This window comes from Canis lupus, chromosome 17, assembly GCF_011100685.1.
Source record: "Canis lupus familiaris isolate Mischka breed German Shepherd chromosome 17, alternate assembly UU_Cfam_GSD_1.0, whole genome shotgun sequence".
Classification (NCBI taxonomy): domain Eukaryota; kingdom Metazoa; phylum Chordata; class Mammalia; order Carnivora; family Canidae; genus Canis; species Canis lupus.
The window spans coordinates 26,024,160-26,041,810 of NC_049238.1; the positions used below are offsets into that span (position 1 = coordinate 26,024,160).

General features: G+C 37.3%; 1 protein-coding gene across 1 annotated transcript in view; it reads left to right on the forward strand.

Annotated features, from left to right (window-relative positions):
• The window catches only part of TTC27 (tetratricopeptide repeat domain 27), a 172,432-nt gene that overhangs the window by 129,241 nt on the left and 25,540 nt on the right, over positions 1-17,651 (forward strand). The window contains exons 14-15 of the mRNA XM_038561237.1: positions 13,358-13,456; positions 16,508-16,560. Of these exons, the coding sequence (XP_038417165.1) occupies positions 13,358-13,456; positions 16,508-16,560 (152 nt within the window). The remainder of the gene's footprint in view (positions 1-13,357; positions 13,457-16,507; positions 16,561-17,651) is intronic.

Sequence of the window (17,651 nt, forward strand, 5' to 3'; positions counted from 1 at the left end):
AATGAACTTGCATAAAATGTAGTTGACATTTACTCTCCACCTCAGGGGCCATGGTTATATCACTGACTACATGAAAACCAGAAGACCTAAGTCTATTGAGGAAACATTAACATTTATGTCAAAAGTTAGTAGTTTTTTTTTTTTTTAAGAAGTCATGTCTAAAGATGATGATTTAATATACAGGGATAGGAGATATATTTTCATGTCATTCAATGAGGCTTAACTTTTTTATCTAGCGCAAATGAAAATGAGCACAAATGGTTTACAAGATTGGTCCATACCACATTTTCTTGTACATGTATGAAAAGTTAAGATCATAGGTGTTAATGTGCTGCTTGTTTAGCAGAAGTAGTTTAGTACCAGTTGAATTCACCAGTTTAGTATCAGTGACATCAGATGCTTCAACTAGAAAAGTCATTAATTCTGTTCTCATGATGGTTTAGTTTTTTTCACCGTTACTGGATTCAAAATAAAATTTTTGGAAATTCATTCTCTCAAAGATGAAACATCTGACATTATTTTGCATGCTGTTGTAAATTCAGTTAACAAGTTAAACATAACAGATAAAAATGTTTCTTTTAGTGGTGATAATAAGGATATAAATTTTGGTGAAACATGGCAACATGGTAAAAAGAATGCTCTTTCTGAATTAAGAAAACCTGTGGCACATAAATATACTTGGATTTGTTTGTAGTGGTAGATGTAGTGTGACCCAACCAAGCTTCTACTAATGGATATAAAAACTGTTGCCTGGATGGCTCAGTAGTTGAACCTTTGGCTCAGGACATGATCCTGGGGTCCTGGATCGAGTCCCACATTAGGGTCCCTCAGTGGGAGCCTGCTTCTCCCTCTGCCTGTATCTCTCTCTGCCTCTCTCTCTGCATCTCTCATGAAAAAATAAATAAAATCTTAAAAAAAAAAAACTTGTCATTTATTTTATATACACTGTTTCAGCAATTGGATTAGAAGATTCTTGTGACACGTCTGATGTTGAATTAAAATTTGTATAGTGTGGTAGTATATACTTTTCTGTTTCTGCCCATCAAGTAGACTTTAAAAATGTTCAAGTTTTTGAAGAATTATATTATAAACCAATTTAATTGTCCTACTATGATATGAACTTTTTTCATTTTTATTTTTTTAAAGATCTATTTATTTATTTATGATAGACACAGAGAGAAAGAGAGAGAGAGAGAGAGAGGCAGAGACACAGGAGGAGGGAGAAGCAGGCTCCATGCCGGGAGCCCGATGCAGGACTCGATCCCGGGACTCCAGGATCGCGCCCTGGGCGAAAGGCAGGTGCCAAACCGCTGAGCCACCCAGGGATCCCCTGATATGAACTTTTAAAGAAAAAGTCTTTTGCATGTTGGCTGTATTATGTTCAAAATGAATTGGAAATCTTTTATGTATTCAATTAATGGAGCTCCAAAAAACTTAAGCTTTTGTAAAAAAGTTTTTTGCAAATTGTAATTATTGAAGGCAACACTTTCAAAGAGGGAGACATTAAAATTTTCCATAAGAGGAATAATGAGAGCTCAAATGAAAGGATTTGATTTTGAAATGCAAAATTATACTTTTGAATATCTCTACTGTATAGTCCACTGGGGCTGCTCTAACAAAATGCTACAGACTAGGTGGCTTAAATAACAAATTTATTTTCTCACAATTCTGGAAGGTAACAGTCTGAGATCAGGGTGCCTTTAGGGGTGGTTTCTAGTGAGATTGCTCTTCCTGGCTTTTGGATGGCAAGGCTTTTCCTCTGTGTGCATATAGTTCTTTTCTTCTAAGGATACCAGTCCTATCAGATTAGGGTCCCACTCCTATGACCTCACTTAATCTTAATTATTTTCTTAAAGGTCCTATCTCTAAGCATAGTCACACTGAGGGTTGATTTTCAACATATGAATTTTGAGAGGTATAACTCAGTTGTTATACCACCACCTAGGAGGAATCTTTTCTTTGTAATCTTTTACTAAGCAAATTTCAATTATATAAAATATACAATAGCAGAGAGACCACTATACTGAGCCCCTTCCCACATGCCCATCAACCAGCTTCAACAATTATTAACTCATGGCTGATCTTATTTCACCAATATTTCCCTAACTCTACCCCATATTATTTTGAAACAAATCCAATATATCAAATCATTTAATTTTTATTTAAAAAAATTTTTTAAATATTTTATTTATTCATGAGAGACACACACGGAAAGAGAGGCACAGACACAGAGGGAGAAGCAGGCTCCATTCCATGCAGTGAGCGCAACGCAGGACTCAATCCTGGGTCTCCAGGACTACACTGTGGGCTGAAGGCGGTGCTAAACCGCTGAGCTACCTGGGCTGCCCTAATTTTTAAATGTTGAATATATATCTCTGAAGAAATGGCTTTAAAAAGTAACTGTAATACCATTGTACTTAAAATATCAATAATAATTTGTAGGAAACTTTTTTTTTAAGGGGGGGTAGTGGTAGAGGGAGAGAAGAATCCACGCATAGCATGAAACTGGATGCCGGTCTGGATCCCACAACCCTGAGATCATAACCTGAGCTGAAATCAAGAATTGGACCCTTAACCAACTCAGCCACCCAAGTGCGCCCACAGGAAACTTTTATTAAGCTTCTTCTTTAATTGAAAAAATTTCTATTCTATATTTGAAATAGGCCTGTAGTTTAGCAGTGTCTAAATTTGGTGAAATTTACAGAGAATCCTAAGTAGAAACAACTTATTTGATGAATTTTGTCTTATTAAAAATATTTGTTCAGAGTGCCTGTGTGACTCATCCAACTCGTAACCTCAGCTCAGGTCTTGATCCCAGGGTCCTGAGTTCAGGCCTGGCACTGGGCTCCACTTTGGGTGTGGAGCCTAGTTAAAAAAAAAATTGCAGAAAGGAATTCTAAATGGAGGCTAAAAGGTAATTCCTAAGAAAAATACTTATAAGTTTCAATATTAACAAGATTAGTATTAAGAATATCGGGCAGCTCTGGTGGCACAGCAGTTTAGCGCCGCCTGCAGCCCTGGGGTGTGATCCTGGAAACTCGGGATCGAGTCCCACATCAGGCTTCCTGCATGGAGCCTGCTTCTCCCTCTGCCTGTGTCTCTGCCGCTCTCTTCGCTCTCTCTGAATGAATAAATAAATCTTTAAAAAAAAAAATCTTCTGTTTAGCAACATTTGCTCTGAGTTTACCAGTTATCTCAGTGCATTAAAAGTTTTACCAGCTTTATTGAAATATAATTGATATATTGCATGGTGTAAGTTGAAGGTATACAATGTGATTGATACTTGTATATATTGCACAATGCTTACCACAGTAGCATTAGTTAACACCTCTGTTACCTTACATAATGACAACTGTGTGTAATTATGTTCCTTTTGTTATTTTTAAATGTTCAGATAATCAGGATTTAAATATTTTTACCTTAATATACTTTTATTTTTCAATTTAATAACATTTAAAATCTACCCTCTTGGCAACTTTCAAGTATATGAGGCACCTTTGTTAACTATAATCACCATGCTGTATGTTAGAACCCCAGAACATACTAATTTTATAATTGAAAGCTTGTCTCTTTTGACCAGCGTCTCCCCATTTCCCCTGCCCCCTTAGCCGCTGACAATCACCATTCTATTTCTAGATTCAGCTTTTTAGATTCCACATACAAGTGAGAACATACAGTATCTGTCTTTCTCTGACTTACTTCATTTAGCATAATGTCCTCAGAGTCCATCTATGTTGTCACAAAAGGCAGGATTTCCTTCTTTATGTGGCTGGATAACATTTCTCCCTGTGTGTGTGTGTGTGTGTGTGTGTGTGTACTTTTTCTTTATCCATTCATCTATTTACAGACAATTAGATTGTTTCCATGCCTTGGCTGTAGTGAATAATGTTGCAGTGAACATAAGGGTGAAGATGCCTCTTTAAGACAATGATTTCAGTTCTTACAGATCTATATACCCCAGGGTGGAATTTGCTGGGTTGTATGGTAGTTCGGTTTTTCATTTCTCCTCACTACATTTAGAAAGAATATTTGCTCAGCCAAAATCTTTATAGCTTATAGACAAGAGTCAACCAAAAGTTTTAATAATTTTAAATGTATTAATAGATTTGACAATTAACAATCAAGAACAGCATTGGAGTAAGGTAATTTTTTGAGAAAATTGTAAGTACTAAGATCATATCAAAAACAAATTAATCAGGAAAACAGCAATGGCATGTTATTAGATTAGATATGATTAAGGAAATGAATAAAGTTTATGAACATCTAATAAAATTTAAGTAATTTTAATTCTGTAATATAGGAATGTTGCACATGTCATAAATGTGTAGCTTGATTAATGTTCCTTTTGTTATTTTTAAATGTTCAGATAATCAGGATTTAAATATTTTTACCTTAATATACTTTTATTTTTCAAGTTTGAATAGAACAGTCTTATACGTCCCCAATACAGTAAAACAAATTTGTTGCTGAACAGTTTGTCAATAATTAATAAGGCCTTTTTGAAGATATGTAACTTTAATGCTTTTTTTTTTTTACTTTAATTCTTTTTTAATGCTCTTTCACTTTCAAAAATGTTGCTGTTTGAACAGTATATTACATGGCTGCCTAACTAAGCATTATCGAGAACCTACCATATACAGACACAGATATGGGGATGAATTTGGCTGTGTCATCCTATCAGTGGAAGGTGGAGGGTTTCCACCAGGGAGTGATAGGGGTAGAACTAGTTTGTGAAGGGACCTACATGCCCTTCTTCAGGATTATCCACCCCTGTAGATGTGGAAGCCTGTTGTGGTTTTGAATAAAAGAGTGAATGACAAAAACGGGATTATAGGAAGTTTAAATAAGGAATGAATGTTATGGATGACTTAGCAGTGGCTTTAGCCATGAAGGTGGAAAGATAGAACAGATTGAAGCCTCATTACAGAGGAAAATCATCTGGGGCTTACTCATTTGGACTGACAGGATGGAGGGAGAGCTTGGAATCAAGAGGATGCCAGTTTTCTCAGTTATCTGATTAAAAAGGAAAATGTCCTTATTCATAGAATCTAGAGAATTCATGAGGAAGGGAAGATATCTTTTATAGGAGAAGATGATATAACTTTGGATATTGAATATGAAAGTATATTACTGTGTCTAAACAGAGATGGCTGATTGTCCTTTGGACATAAGAACCTGAAGTTGAGTGGTGAGACCAGAATTGAGCTTGCAGATTGGGGCTTTTTTGTGGAAGTAACATGAAGCCATGCAAATGAATGCATTCTTTATAGAAAATCTTGGAAGAGAACACAGACCAAAACTTTGACCTTTGAGCAGCAGTTGAAGGAGGGCAGAAGAAATAGCACCAGTGAAGAAAGATTCAAACAAAATATACCAGAGCCTTGGTCAGAAGGGTAGGGATTCATGGAGAGGATTCTTGGAAACTAGAGGAACAAGTGTTAGTGAGTAATGTCACATGTAGTGATGAAGTCCAGAGAGAGCCAAGAAGAGATCACTGGATTTAGAGCTCACTAATGACCTTCAGAACCAGCTTCAGGAGGTTTAGAGTGAGTGGCACATGAGAAAAAGGATATGGCATGTGTAGATTGCTCATATTAGGAGCATGTCAAAGAGTTGAGAGTCAAAATGTCATGTACAAGGGGCAGAAGAGGCAAGTAAATCTTTTCAAGATACTGGAGACCTTTACATGATTGAGGGCAGTGGATGGATGGAGAAGAGATTGAATGTTATAGGGAGAGGGAAAGATAACTAGGGAATATCCTTCTAGAGAAGAATGAAATGAGAAGAGATGAAGGTATTATTAGCTCTGGAAAAGGAATAATATTTCTGATGAGACTGGAAAGAAAATGAGAGCATTACTGTAATAATAACAATTTCTTTTTTTTTTAATTTACTTTAAAAAAAATATATTATTATTTATTTATTCAAGAGAGAGAACATGGGCATGAGCAGGAGAGAGGAGGCCGAGAAGAGGGAGAAGCAGACTCCCCATTTAGCAGAGAGCCTGACATGGGCTTGATCGCAAGACTCTGGGATCATGACCCTAGCCAAGGGCAGATGCTTAACTGACTGAGCCACCAGCCCCCCTCTTTTTTAAAGAGCAATTTCTATTTATTAAGCATCTTCTATAGTCTAAGCTAGAAGTAAATGTAAACCATTTTGAGGTATTGAGGGGGATAGGGAAGAATTGTGTTAAGACATGGCCTCTTGCCCTCCTGTGGTTTCTGTGGGCTAAATGAGGAGAGGAGGCAGAAATAACTTTGTATGTGGCCAGGGAGTAAATAGCGTGCTTTGGATGCCTGGTGATGGCATTATGAATGAGTGTGTGGACAGTCAGTAAAGGCCAGATGCGGATGTTCTGAACTAGGAAGAATGGTTGGGATTTGGATAGGAGGCAAAAGTTGGGAAAACATGTTGCAAGGAAGGAGATAAGCAGATGCAAAAACCAACCACACAGCCAACAAACATTTCTTGATAACTATTGGTTTTCACTGTTTATTTTTTTATTCAGTTATAATAATAATAATAATAGCAGATAACATTGAGTATTTACTAGGTGTCAGATACTAATCTAAGCATTTTTCATATGTTTTTAATCCTCACCACAATCCTTGAGGTATTTACTGTTTTTACCCTCATTTCACAGATAAGGAAACAGAATGTTAAGTAATTTATACTAGTTCCCATAACTTACAGTGGGTGGAGCTGGGATTTGAATCTGGCTTGCTGGTTCCAGAGCGCTTACTCTTAACCTCTTCCTTCTTGCCTCTAGAGGATGTTGTCTTATGTTAGGAAGTAATGGTGGATTTGGCTGAGGTTTAGTTAGAAGTTATGAGGGGGACCTGATGGCCCAGTAAGTTAAGCATCCCGACTCTTGGTTTTGGCTCAGGTCATGGTCTCAGGGTTGTGAGACCCAGCCCCACATTGGACTCCAGGCTCAGAGCAGAGACTGCTTAAGATTCTCTCTCTCTCTCTCTGTCCCTCCCCTGTTCACACTCTCTTTTTTTCCTCTCTCTTCTAAAATAAAAGAAATAAAATCTTTTAAAAAGGAGTTAAGGAAAGCTTTGAACTCAAAACTGTCACATTTGAAATTTTTTTCTTCCTTTAATGAAGAACCACTGGAGTTTTCATCAGGAGCAAAGAGAAGTTACACCTTGGGTGTTTTGTCACTCATGACAGTGAGTGTCTCTGTGGAGCTGGGGAATTTTACAGAATCTGAGGCAGCACTTCCCAGCCCATTCTATACATAAGACCACACTTCTGTGATATGATACTCTGATAGAATTGTTCATTATTTTGGGAACTTGTGCTCTTCCTTGATTTGTAGAGGTTAATTTTCGACTTCATTGTAGTTTTTGAAAGAAGAAAGTGTTTTTATTTGAAATGGAGTTAAAGATTTTCTGTTGTGAACTGGTATTAGCTGTGGTGGAAAGACTTGAGGAATTAGAGCATACATTCCGATGGAGAAGACAGAATGAACATATGTGAATAATATGTAGAGAAAAAAGAGATTCTTTCCTTTTTGTTCTTCCTTTCTCATATTGGTAAGCAATAAAAAATGAAACTCTTAAAGTCTAACTTGCATAACTGCCAGGAAACACAAGCATTTCAGTTAACATCTGGGCTGTAGCTGTGACTCAAGGGTGGTGGGGAGGACAGAAGCCTTGCCACCCTGAACCTGATTCCAAATCCTAGTGGCCATGAGGAACAGAATGTAGGTAAATCACCTCATCTTTCTGAGCTTCAATTTCCTTATTTGTGAAGTGGAAATTATAATACCTGTCTCAGCATGCCACTGGAGGAATTAGAGACAATGTATGTGCAGTATCTAGACGTTTCCAGGTGCAGATGACATGTGAACACCTGTATTACCTCACATTATGTATTCTCTGGAAAGAATGGGCAAATACAAGAGCCAATGCTAACCAAATTGAGGAAAGGATTAAGAGAAGGGCATTAAACAATTAATAGCCTATCTAGTAGAAGAAAAAAAATTATGTGTTGATCCCACAGTTTAAACAAGACACTACAATAGAGGAAACTTCCTTTAGGGAAAGAGAGAAGCTGGCAACTGAGGACTTGTGTTTCCTTAGGAAGGAGAACTGCATGTTCTAGTAAGAAATTTGGTTATGAAAGAGCTGGTGGTGCACAATTTAAAAGAATGTGAGCCCCAACCATCACTTCAGGAAGAGCTGTTACCAAAGAACACTGGTATCACTCTTGGATTTGTCTTGGTCATTTCCTGTTTAAGGAAACCCCACTCAACAACTTATCTGCATTTGGGGTCATGGGAATGAGTCAGGGATATGGAAGGAGGGGATGGAGTGTGCAGCGCAGCCTTTAGGATTCGTGCTAACGTGTTGAACATGATACCAGAAAAATTCAGTCAATCCCATGAGGAGAGTTAGCCAAAGTGTGTAGCTGCTGATCATTCATTCTGCAGAAACTTTGAGGAGGAAGGAAATTTGAATAGTAGACTCATCATTTAAGAAAGAAAATTGTAATACATAAGCAGATAGTACCTATTGCAGATGAGTTTTAAGACCCTTGTAAAAATTAACTTTTTGTTGTAAAAATAATCCTTGCCCATTGCCTAGTGGTGCCTAGTCTTTATTAGCCTTTAGAGTAGCAAACTGTTTAAATTCTTGTTTTAAAAAACGGTTTAATTTCTAATTACGTTAATACATATTGTACTCCTCTCTTCATCACACCCATCGCACGCTAGGAACCAGGAACTGTTGTGTGACATCTGGCAGATTACTTCTTTTCAAGGCCTTGTTTTCTACTCTCTACCTCTTTTGAATAGATTTCTAAGGCTTCAAATGGAATTGATTCCTTCCTTGCTCCTCAGGCCCGCTGCTTCTCCAGTTTGTATCATCAGGGTACTTACTTTGCCACTAGATGGCACTAATGTACCTTCAAACCCTGTTGCCTTCTGAGTTTTCAGCATCCTGGGTGTGAAGAAGCCTTGGGATTTTTGTTCAGTCAAATCCACATTTAACAACTGGGTGATGGAGACTCAGGGGTTAAGTTACTTAGAGCCTCTCGAATTCCACTCATCCATATTCCCCTGTATCCCACTGCTCTGTGAGGGAAACAGAGAAAGACCAGGTTCTCAACCATTCTTGGTCTTTGTTAATTGTTTTTAAAATAATTTTAAGCCATTCTTTGAAGTGCATATATCATCACGTTCAAAATAAGTAGTTGGCCTGCTTTTGTGTTTCTGTATTAGCTCCCTCAGATAAAAGAAGCTAGACTGTCAGCTTCTAAAGATCACTGCCCTACCTAGAACTAGCCTACCTTCAGTTTGCCCTGGAATGTGCTCTGTAGAAATCTCAACCAGAGCCTCTCTGTCGGATGATTACCTTTCTCCGTTCTTGCCCAGTCTCTTTGATAAAAGATTTGCCTTTCAGCTCTTCCCTCAAGCTAAACGTGGTCATCCATTCTTGTACTTCATTTGTGTCCACTTGCCTAATTGAGAGAACTTTTGGGGGATAGATATGCTCTAGTTCTTAAAAAATTGGTTTTCAGGATGCCTGGGTGGTTCATTCGGTTAAGTGTCTACCTTTGGCTTAAATTAAGGTCATGATCTTGGAGTCCTGGGATCAAGCCCCATGTGGAGCTCCCTGCTCAGCAGGGAAGCCTGCTTCTCCCTTTGCTCATCACCCTGCTTGTGCTCATGCTCTCTCTCTCTCAAATAAATAAATAATCTTTTTTTAAAAATAAATAATCTTTTTTTTTTAAATAAATAATCTTAAAAACAAATTGATCTCCTGGGTTTTCCCAGCCCACAGTTAAGTCTGTTCTTTTTTTCCTCTCTCACTTTATTGGTGACAAGGATGGTATTGCCATAAATCTTGGCTGTGTGTAGGCAGAGTGGTGTAAGTGGGAGACATTGTGGCCACATGGGGAAGACATGGGCTTTGCAGTCCCGTTGACTGGGTCAGATCTCTCCTCAATCACTCACTGACTCTGTAACCCCTCATCATTTCTCTAATGAGAGTAATATTTATGATCTTCCAAGACTCTTGTGAGGAAGAAATGAGGTAATGTATGGAAAGCTCCTGATATCAAGTGCTTGGCACACATAGTAGATGCTCATTAAGTGCTAATATTCTGATTGCTATTATAAGAAGGAACAGGAGAGACTATAGCATGTGAAAGATAGGACGAGCCCAAGAGAGGGCCTTAGCCAGAGGAGCTAGTTGTTTGTTTGTTTTAAAGTAATCTCTATACTCAATGCAGAGCTCAAGCTCACAAGCCCTAGATCAAGAGTTGCATGTTCCACTGATGGAGCCAGCCAGGCACCCTAAGGAGCTAGATTTTTATTGGAGAAAGAAGAGGGGGATGGATAAACAGTGTCGAACTGTGGTGCCCAATATGATAAATGCTGACCAGTATGGCAGTTGAACACACTTGAAACGTGGCTAGTCAAAATTGAGATGTGCCATAAGTGCAGGATACATAGCAGATTTCAAAGACTAGATATGAAAACAATATAAAATGTCTCAGTAATACTGTGTATTGATAACATGTTAAAACTCAAATATTTTGGATTTGTAGAGTTAAATAAAATGTCACTAAAATTAATTTCACCTATCCCTTTTTACTCTTTACATATGGCTTCTAGACAACCATGATAAGGCTAACATTATATCCCCACGTGATTGCACTGGACTGGAAGGTAGAGGTCTTTGGTACTCAACTATATACGATTTTAATTTGGGGAATCATCTGAGAAGTTTTTTTGAGGGCTTTTGATTTTTTTCTCTTACGATGTTCTGTTCTTAAGAGCATGACCTGAATCAAGATGCCAGTCATTATTGGTAATAATAGTTTAAGTAATAGTTTAAAATGAAAAAACCAAGAGAGACACCAATATTCTCCTTAGTTCTCCAAATTGTGAGGATCTCAATGGAGAAGCAAGATATGAACGCATTATTTATGGTTTAGTGGTTCAGCTACAAGTAATTAGAAGATCTTAGAGTTTGTTTTTTAAAAAGCCATTTCATGATTTCAAAGAATAGGGTGTGTGCAAAAGTCATCTCCTATGTAATTATATCTTATCAACAGATGGAAATCTACTAGCAGCTAATGATCCTAGAATTTTCCTTCAGATGCAAATTATTAAAACAACACAAATGACCAAAAGTAAAAAAAAAAAAAGAGAGAGAGAGAGAGAGAACCATAGTGCTATCTATTAAATTAAGTCATCTGTCTGATTTTCATTAAATTTATTTTGGTTTTAAGACACTGGTTACAAAACATTGACTTGTTTCAAAACTTTAAAGGTAAATAGTAATCTCATTGCCAGCTTGTTTTAGAGCTGTGAGGAATTGCTAATTTTAGACATTCGTAACCTTTGTCTTTCCAGGTGGATTGAAAAATAAAGTTCTCTATTTACATCTTGAATTTACACTTTTTTTTTTTTTTAATAACAACACATGTGAAATAGTTTTGTGGGAAGGTTATTTGCAGAGAGCAAGCACAGCACATGCATTTTGAGAACTTTGAGGGCTGTTCTCATTTTTTTGCTTTAGACCCAGAAATGAGGTATCCCTCCTTTCAAGTAAACTAGTCACCACAATTCATTAGATATAAGATGCCATTAGTTGGGGACGCCTGGATGACTCAGCGGTTAATAAGTTCTGCTTTCAGCTCAGGGCCTGAACCTGGAGTTCAGGGATCAGAGTCCCACATCGGGCTCCCTGAGGGGAGCTTGCTTCTTCCTCTGCCTGTGTCTCTGCCTCTGTGTCTCTCATGAATAAATAAATAAAATCTTAAAAAAAAAAAAAAAAAAAAGATGCCATTAGTTGTGACAGACACATCTTAGGTGCCACCTTATATAAAAAATAAAATGCCTCCAATAAACTCCAATAAGCTATCGGATCTATCTCAGAGATGTTGAATGGCGAAAAAAAGGTGTACCTTATACCTGATGAAATATAACACATAACACACAGATTTTGAAACTTTCACCTTAGTTAGAAGTTAGCTTGTTTTATATATTGTTTAGAAGTTAGCGTCAGACTTCGGGCCAGCTCAGAAGGTATCATTAGTAGTGTGTTTAGTCTCTCTATTCTGTAAATAATTGACAGAAGGAAGGTGTAATGAGGTCATTTTTCAGTTGCTGGTAGTCCCTTGATTCAGAAAAGTGAACTTCTAACTTTGCTTCAACCTGATAGCTCCAGCATTCCCCCCACCCCCCCCAAACACACACCCATCTCCTTTCAGCAGTTACCTATCCCTCTAACAAAATCTGTTCTCCATAAAGGCTCCTGATAGCAGTTATTTATAGCCTCTTGTGAATTCAAGGCAAAGTGTTAAATTGCCCAGGGATGTTTGCTTTCTGAGCCTTATCTCTAATTATCGGCTAAAAATCTTTATCTGCTTAAAAACCGTTCAGGCCTCAACTAGCCATACGGAACAAGTTTTGTGGAAATGGCCAGGGGAGGGAGGGGTGCACCGGCCGTCTCCTGCGCTGCCTCTGTGGAAGGCTCCGAACAGATAACAAAGCACCTCCTTTCCTTTCCCACCCTGAAGGGTGTCACCAAACCTGTCCGCGGGCTCCCTGCTTTGTCCCGGGAGTCAGGGAGCGGCAGCGGCATGCTCCTGCTGCCCTTACTAACTGCATCGGAAAGGAAAGCAAACTTGACTGCGTTTCTGACTAATTTCATTGAATTTTTATCAGTTTTATCGTTCTTTTGATAGAGCCTATTGAATTTTAAGGAAATGCTGCGATATGAAGAATTCTGTAATTTCAATAGCTACTTCCTACTTTCACCTGTTTTTTTTTTTTTCCCCCTAAATCTCTCTGCTAACACATCTTACTGTTGACTCAAGTCAGGCTTTCTAATTTGAATGGCGTTTGGTAATCCAGATGCTCAGCCTGCTGTCTCTAAATTATTTTCAGACATGCCGAAGCAGATACAGGCTAGGGCATTTGCTCTCAGTTAAATTACAGAATTGTTTGGGGCTAACTTAAAGATGAAAGCAAGAGCTTTTCTTCTGAAGTTTGTTATACATGATCAGTTGTGAATTTGCTGATACTTTGTATACTTTTGACATAGTTGATACTCAGTAAAAAGGTTAGAGTAATCCCACTCTCAGAGTATCAAGGTTTATGGATGGCTCTTGATGGCATTCATGGTATTTGGTGAATACAAAGAATGGTCCTTCTCAGCAAGATATACAGTGATACTGCACGTGCTTTTGGTGTTGTATTAGCTTTGAAAATTTATATGAAAAAATTCACCTCTAGTACTCAATTTCCTACATTGAAATGAATGTAGACTGTAAAGTAAATATCTTATAGATCTCTATATGTTTGAGTGACTTTGACCTTTTGTCTTTGCAGCTTGGGGTGTGGTTTTCTCTTGGCTGTGCCTATTTGGCGTTGGAAGACTATGGAGGTTCAGCGAAGGCATTTCAGCGTTGTGTGACTCTAGAACCCGATGTGAGTTTGTTCAGTCTGCTTTCCTTCTCGCAGCGCTTTAATTATTCTCTAAATTGCTTGGATTGTACTATTGTTCAGAATAGCAATTCCTATGGGTATATAGTTTCAGTTATACAAGATGAATAAGTTCTAGAGATCTGCTGTATAACATTGAGCCTGTGGTTAACAGTACTGTGTTGTGTACTTAAAAATTTGTAGAGAGGGTAGATGTCATGTTAAGCGTTCTTCTCACAAAAACAACAGATTAAAGAACAAAAAATTCCGGTCTTCTATTATTTTATGTTACAATAAAAGAACGCCTCCTTTTGTGTTGGAAGAAAGTATACCTTTGACAGAAGATCACACCTTAAGGTAAATTATTCATAAGTCTAGAAATAAATTTCTTCTTATAATAGTCAAGTTATTCATGGAAACAATGTTGATACAACAGTTTTGTAGTTAAAATTATGCTTAATGGAAATACATAGCAAAATGTCACATCTGTTCAGTAATGTGTACTGCCTATGTTAATTGCATTCCTTCTTTTCGTCTAAGATCTTTTAATACGTAATAGTTTTACTGAGATGATAAATCACATACCATATAGTTTGTCCATTTAAAGGGTACGATTCAGTGATTTCTTAGTATATTCAAAATTGTACAACCATGCCACAGTACATTTTAGAACATTTTAATTTTATTTATTTTTTTAGAACATTTTTATTATCATATAAAGAACCCCCTTCTACTCATTAGCAGTCACTCCTCATTTCTACCAAACACCTTCCACCCCCTACCCTCCACCTTCTGCCCCAGGCAACCACTAATGTACATTCTGTCTCTAGATTGGTCTATCCTGGACATTTTATAAATGGAATCATATACTATGTGGTCTTTTGTGTCTTCTTTCACTATGATCAGTGTTTTCATAGTTCATCCATGTTGTCTCATGTATCAGTACTTCATTCCTTTTTATGGTCAAATAATATTCCATTATGTGAGCATATCACATTGCACTTACTTGTTCATCACTTGATGGACATTTGGATTGTTCTGCTTTTTTGCCTATGATGAATTAGGTTGCTCTGAACAGTCATTTACAAGTTTTTGTGTGGACATATGTTTCTTTTTCTCTTGGGTATGTACCTACTTGTAGAATTAGTGGGTATATTAGCTCTGTGTTCAGAATTCTGAGAATCTGCCAGACTGTTTTCTAAGTCACTATTTTATATCCCCACCAGCAAGTATGTGGGGATTCCGGTTTCTCAACATCTTTGCCAGCACTTATTACATCTATTTTGTTGATTCTAATCATCTGAGGAGGTGGCATTGTTTCCCACCTTTGGAGAAATATTTATTGACATCCTTTGCCCATTTTTAAATTGAGTTAGTTATCTTTTATTATTGAGTTGTAGAAGTTTTTTTATACATCCTAGATACAAGGCCCATATCAGATACATGATTCGCAAATTTTTTCTCCCATTCTGTAAATTGTTTTTCACTTTCTTGATAGTATCTTTTGAGGTATGACAGTTTTTAGGTGTTTTTTTTTTTTTTAAGGTTTTATTTATTTATTCATGAGAGGCAGAGATATAGGCAGAGGGAGAAGCAGGCTTCCTTCGGGGGTCCTAATGTGGAACTCAATCCCAGGATCACCATCTGAGCCAAAGGCTCAACCACTGAACCACCCAGGTACCCCAGTTTTTAGTTTTGATGAGGTGCAGCTATCTGTTTTTTCTTTTGTTGCTCATGTCTTTGGTATCATATCTAAGAGTCCACTGCCAAATTTAAGGTCATGAAGACTTCCCTTTGTGTTTTCTTCTAAGAGTTTTATTGTTTTAGATCTTATATTTATGTCCAACCTGCTGTTAAATATATTCATTGTAAGCATGGATGCTTGTTGAGGTTTCTGGAGCTTATTCTCTGCTGCACAGATCTCACTTCCCTGTTTGTTTTTGTTTGTTTCCCTGCAAGTTCTAGCCAAGTTTTGAGCCCTGAACTCTTATCTCTTTCTTAATCTCAGTAAGACATGCTGTGCTGCTTTGGTTTCTACCTCTCTGTGCTGAGCCCTGAAAGTGCCTCTAGATGGAAGTGTACATTGATTGTTGAGACATCTTAGTTTACCTTCTTTCAAGAATCACAGACCCATGCTGCTTGTTTTCCAACTTTTCAAAAATATTTGCTCTCTAAATTTTGACCAATTTTTAGATTTTTATGGTAATAAGGCTAGTCTAGTCTGGTACTAACTGTGCTATGTTTGCAAGCAGATGTCCATTGCCACTTAATTTCTAAATCATACATATTAACTTGAAAACTGTATACCCTATATTTTATAAAAAGCTGAACAGAGAAACAACATAATTCATATTGTTCTTTTTTAAAAAAAAATTATTTGAGAGAGATAGTGAGAGCATGAGCAGGGAGGAGAGGGAAAAGCAGGTTCCCTGTGGAGCAGGAGCTGGATATAGAGCTCAATCCTAGGACCATGGGATCATGACCTGAACCAAAGGGGCAGATGCTTAACTGACTGAGCAACCCAGGTGCCCCAATTTATATCATTCTTGTTATAATCAACATTTATGTAATGACTTTATTTTTGTCATTGTACAGAGGAGTAAATAGAAAAGTATGTTTGATTGTTGAAGTACTTAGGAATAACACAGGAGAACATGTACTCCTTAATTCTCCTATCTGTTGAAAGATGATGGTAAAAGAGCAAAGGCTTTTAAGATATGGAAAACAATATTCTGCATCACCCTGGATTTGTAATACATATCTATTGTGTAAATTCTACTGCAAATTGTCCAATTACTTTGGAAGTCTAAATTTGGAAATAAAATCCTAGCTAAATTCCAAATTAGTGTTTAATAGGTCAATTTGTTGACTATTTTTGCTTTAAAGTATAAAGGTTACGTTTAATTTATTTAATTTTTCGTATGCCTTTAACATACCTATTGAAAATTGCAATTGTAAAGAGCACCTCTTGGGCTAGAAAAATGTATTATACTTTGGGTTATAGCAATTATTTCACCTAAATGAGAATAGTCTAAACTGAATTCCCTATCATTTCAGAATGCTGAAGCTTGGAACAATTTATCAACTTCTTATATCCGATTAAAACAAAAGTAAGTACATCAGACTATGAAGAATTCAGTTTCCAAAACAAATGACATTTTCTTCCACTGAGTATTATGCCTTCTTTTCCTTTTGCCCATCCGTATCTTTGAGTTAGAATGACTTAATATAGCAATTTGAATTCTAAATATAGTTTACCTTTTGAAAACATTTACTGTGTGATAAAGTAAGTATTATTTGGAATCTTTGATACTGAAGGTTTGCATCCTAAATTCCATTACATGATAAAGCACACATGCCTTTTATTTGTCAACTCAATTGATAGATTCTTGTTGATTGCTTGCTGTGGACTAGGTATTACTGAGAAATATGTCTTCAGGAATTGTAGATTTAAAAAATATCATGCTGTATTATTTTAAAAATTGATTAGCATTAAAAGTAGTAAATATCAAGTGGGAAATACAAAGAGAGCTATAATAACAGGTGATATTTGTAGAACACTCATTCTATGCCAAACACTGTGGGTCTCAGAAGAGAGAAGGATTATGGTCCTGGTTCAGGGACACGTCTGAGAGAATGCTGGACTCAAGCTAAAATTTGAAGAATGAGTAGAGGGGCCAGAGAAAATCCATCCATCCTTCCTTCCTTCCTTCTGTTTTTTTAAGATTTTATTTATTTATTCATGAGAGACACACAGAAAGTGGCAGAGATGTAGCAGAGGAAGAAGCAGGCTCCCTGCAGGGGTCCTGATGTGGGACTCAATCCCAGGACCCCAGGATCACGACCTGATCCAAAGGCAGACGCTCAACCACTGAGCCACCCAGATGCCCCTGGAGGAAAGCCTTTCAAGCAAGGGCAATATGATCATATGCAGAGCAAGTAAACTACACCAGCTATAGGTTATAGTGAGGTCTGTAGGGAGAGAGAAGGTTGGAGTCAAATTGCAGTGTGTTCTGATAATCTCACTAACAAATTGAGATTACTGTGTTGACAATAAGATGCTAGAGCTTTTGGGTGGGGGGTGGTAATTTCATGAAAAAAAGAAGCTTTGGGGGAAGATTTATCTGGTGGCAATGTGAGACAGACTGGAGAGGAAACTGGGAGCTGGGAACCCAGTCAGGAGACAGCTGTTGTAACAGTC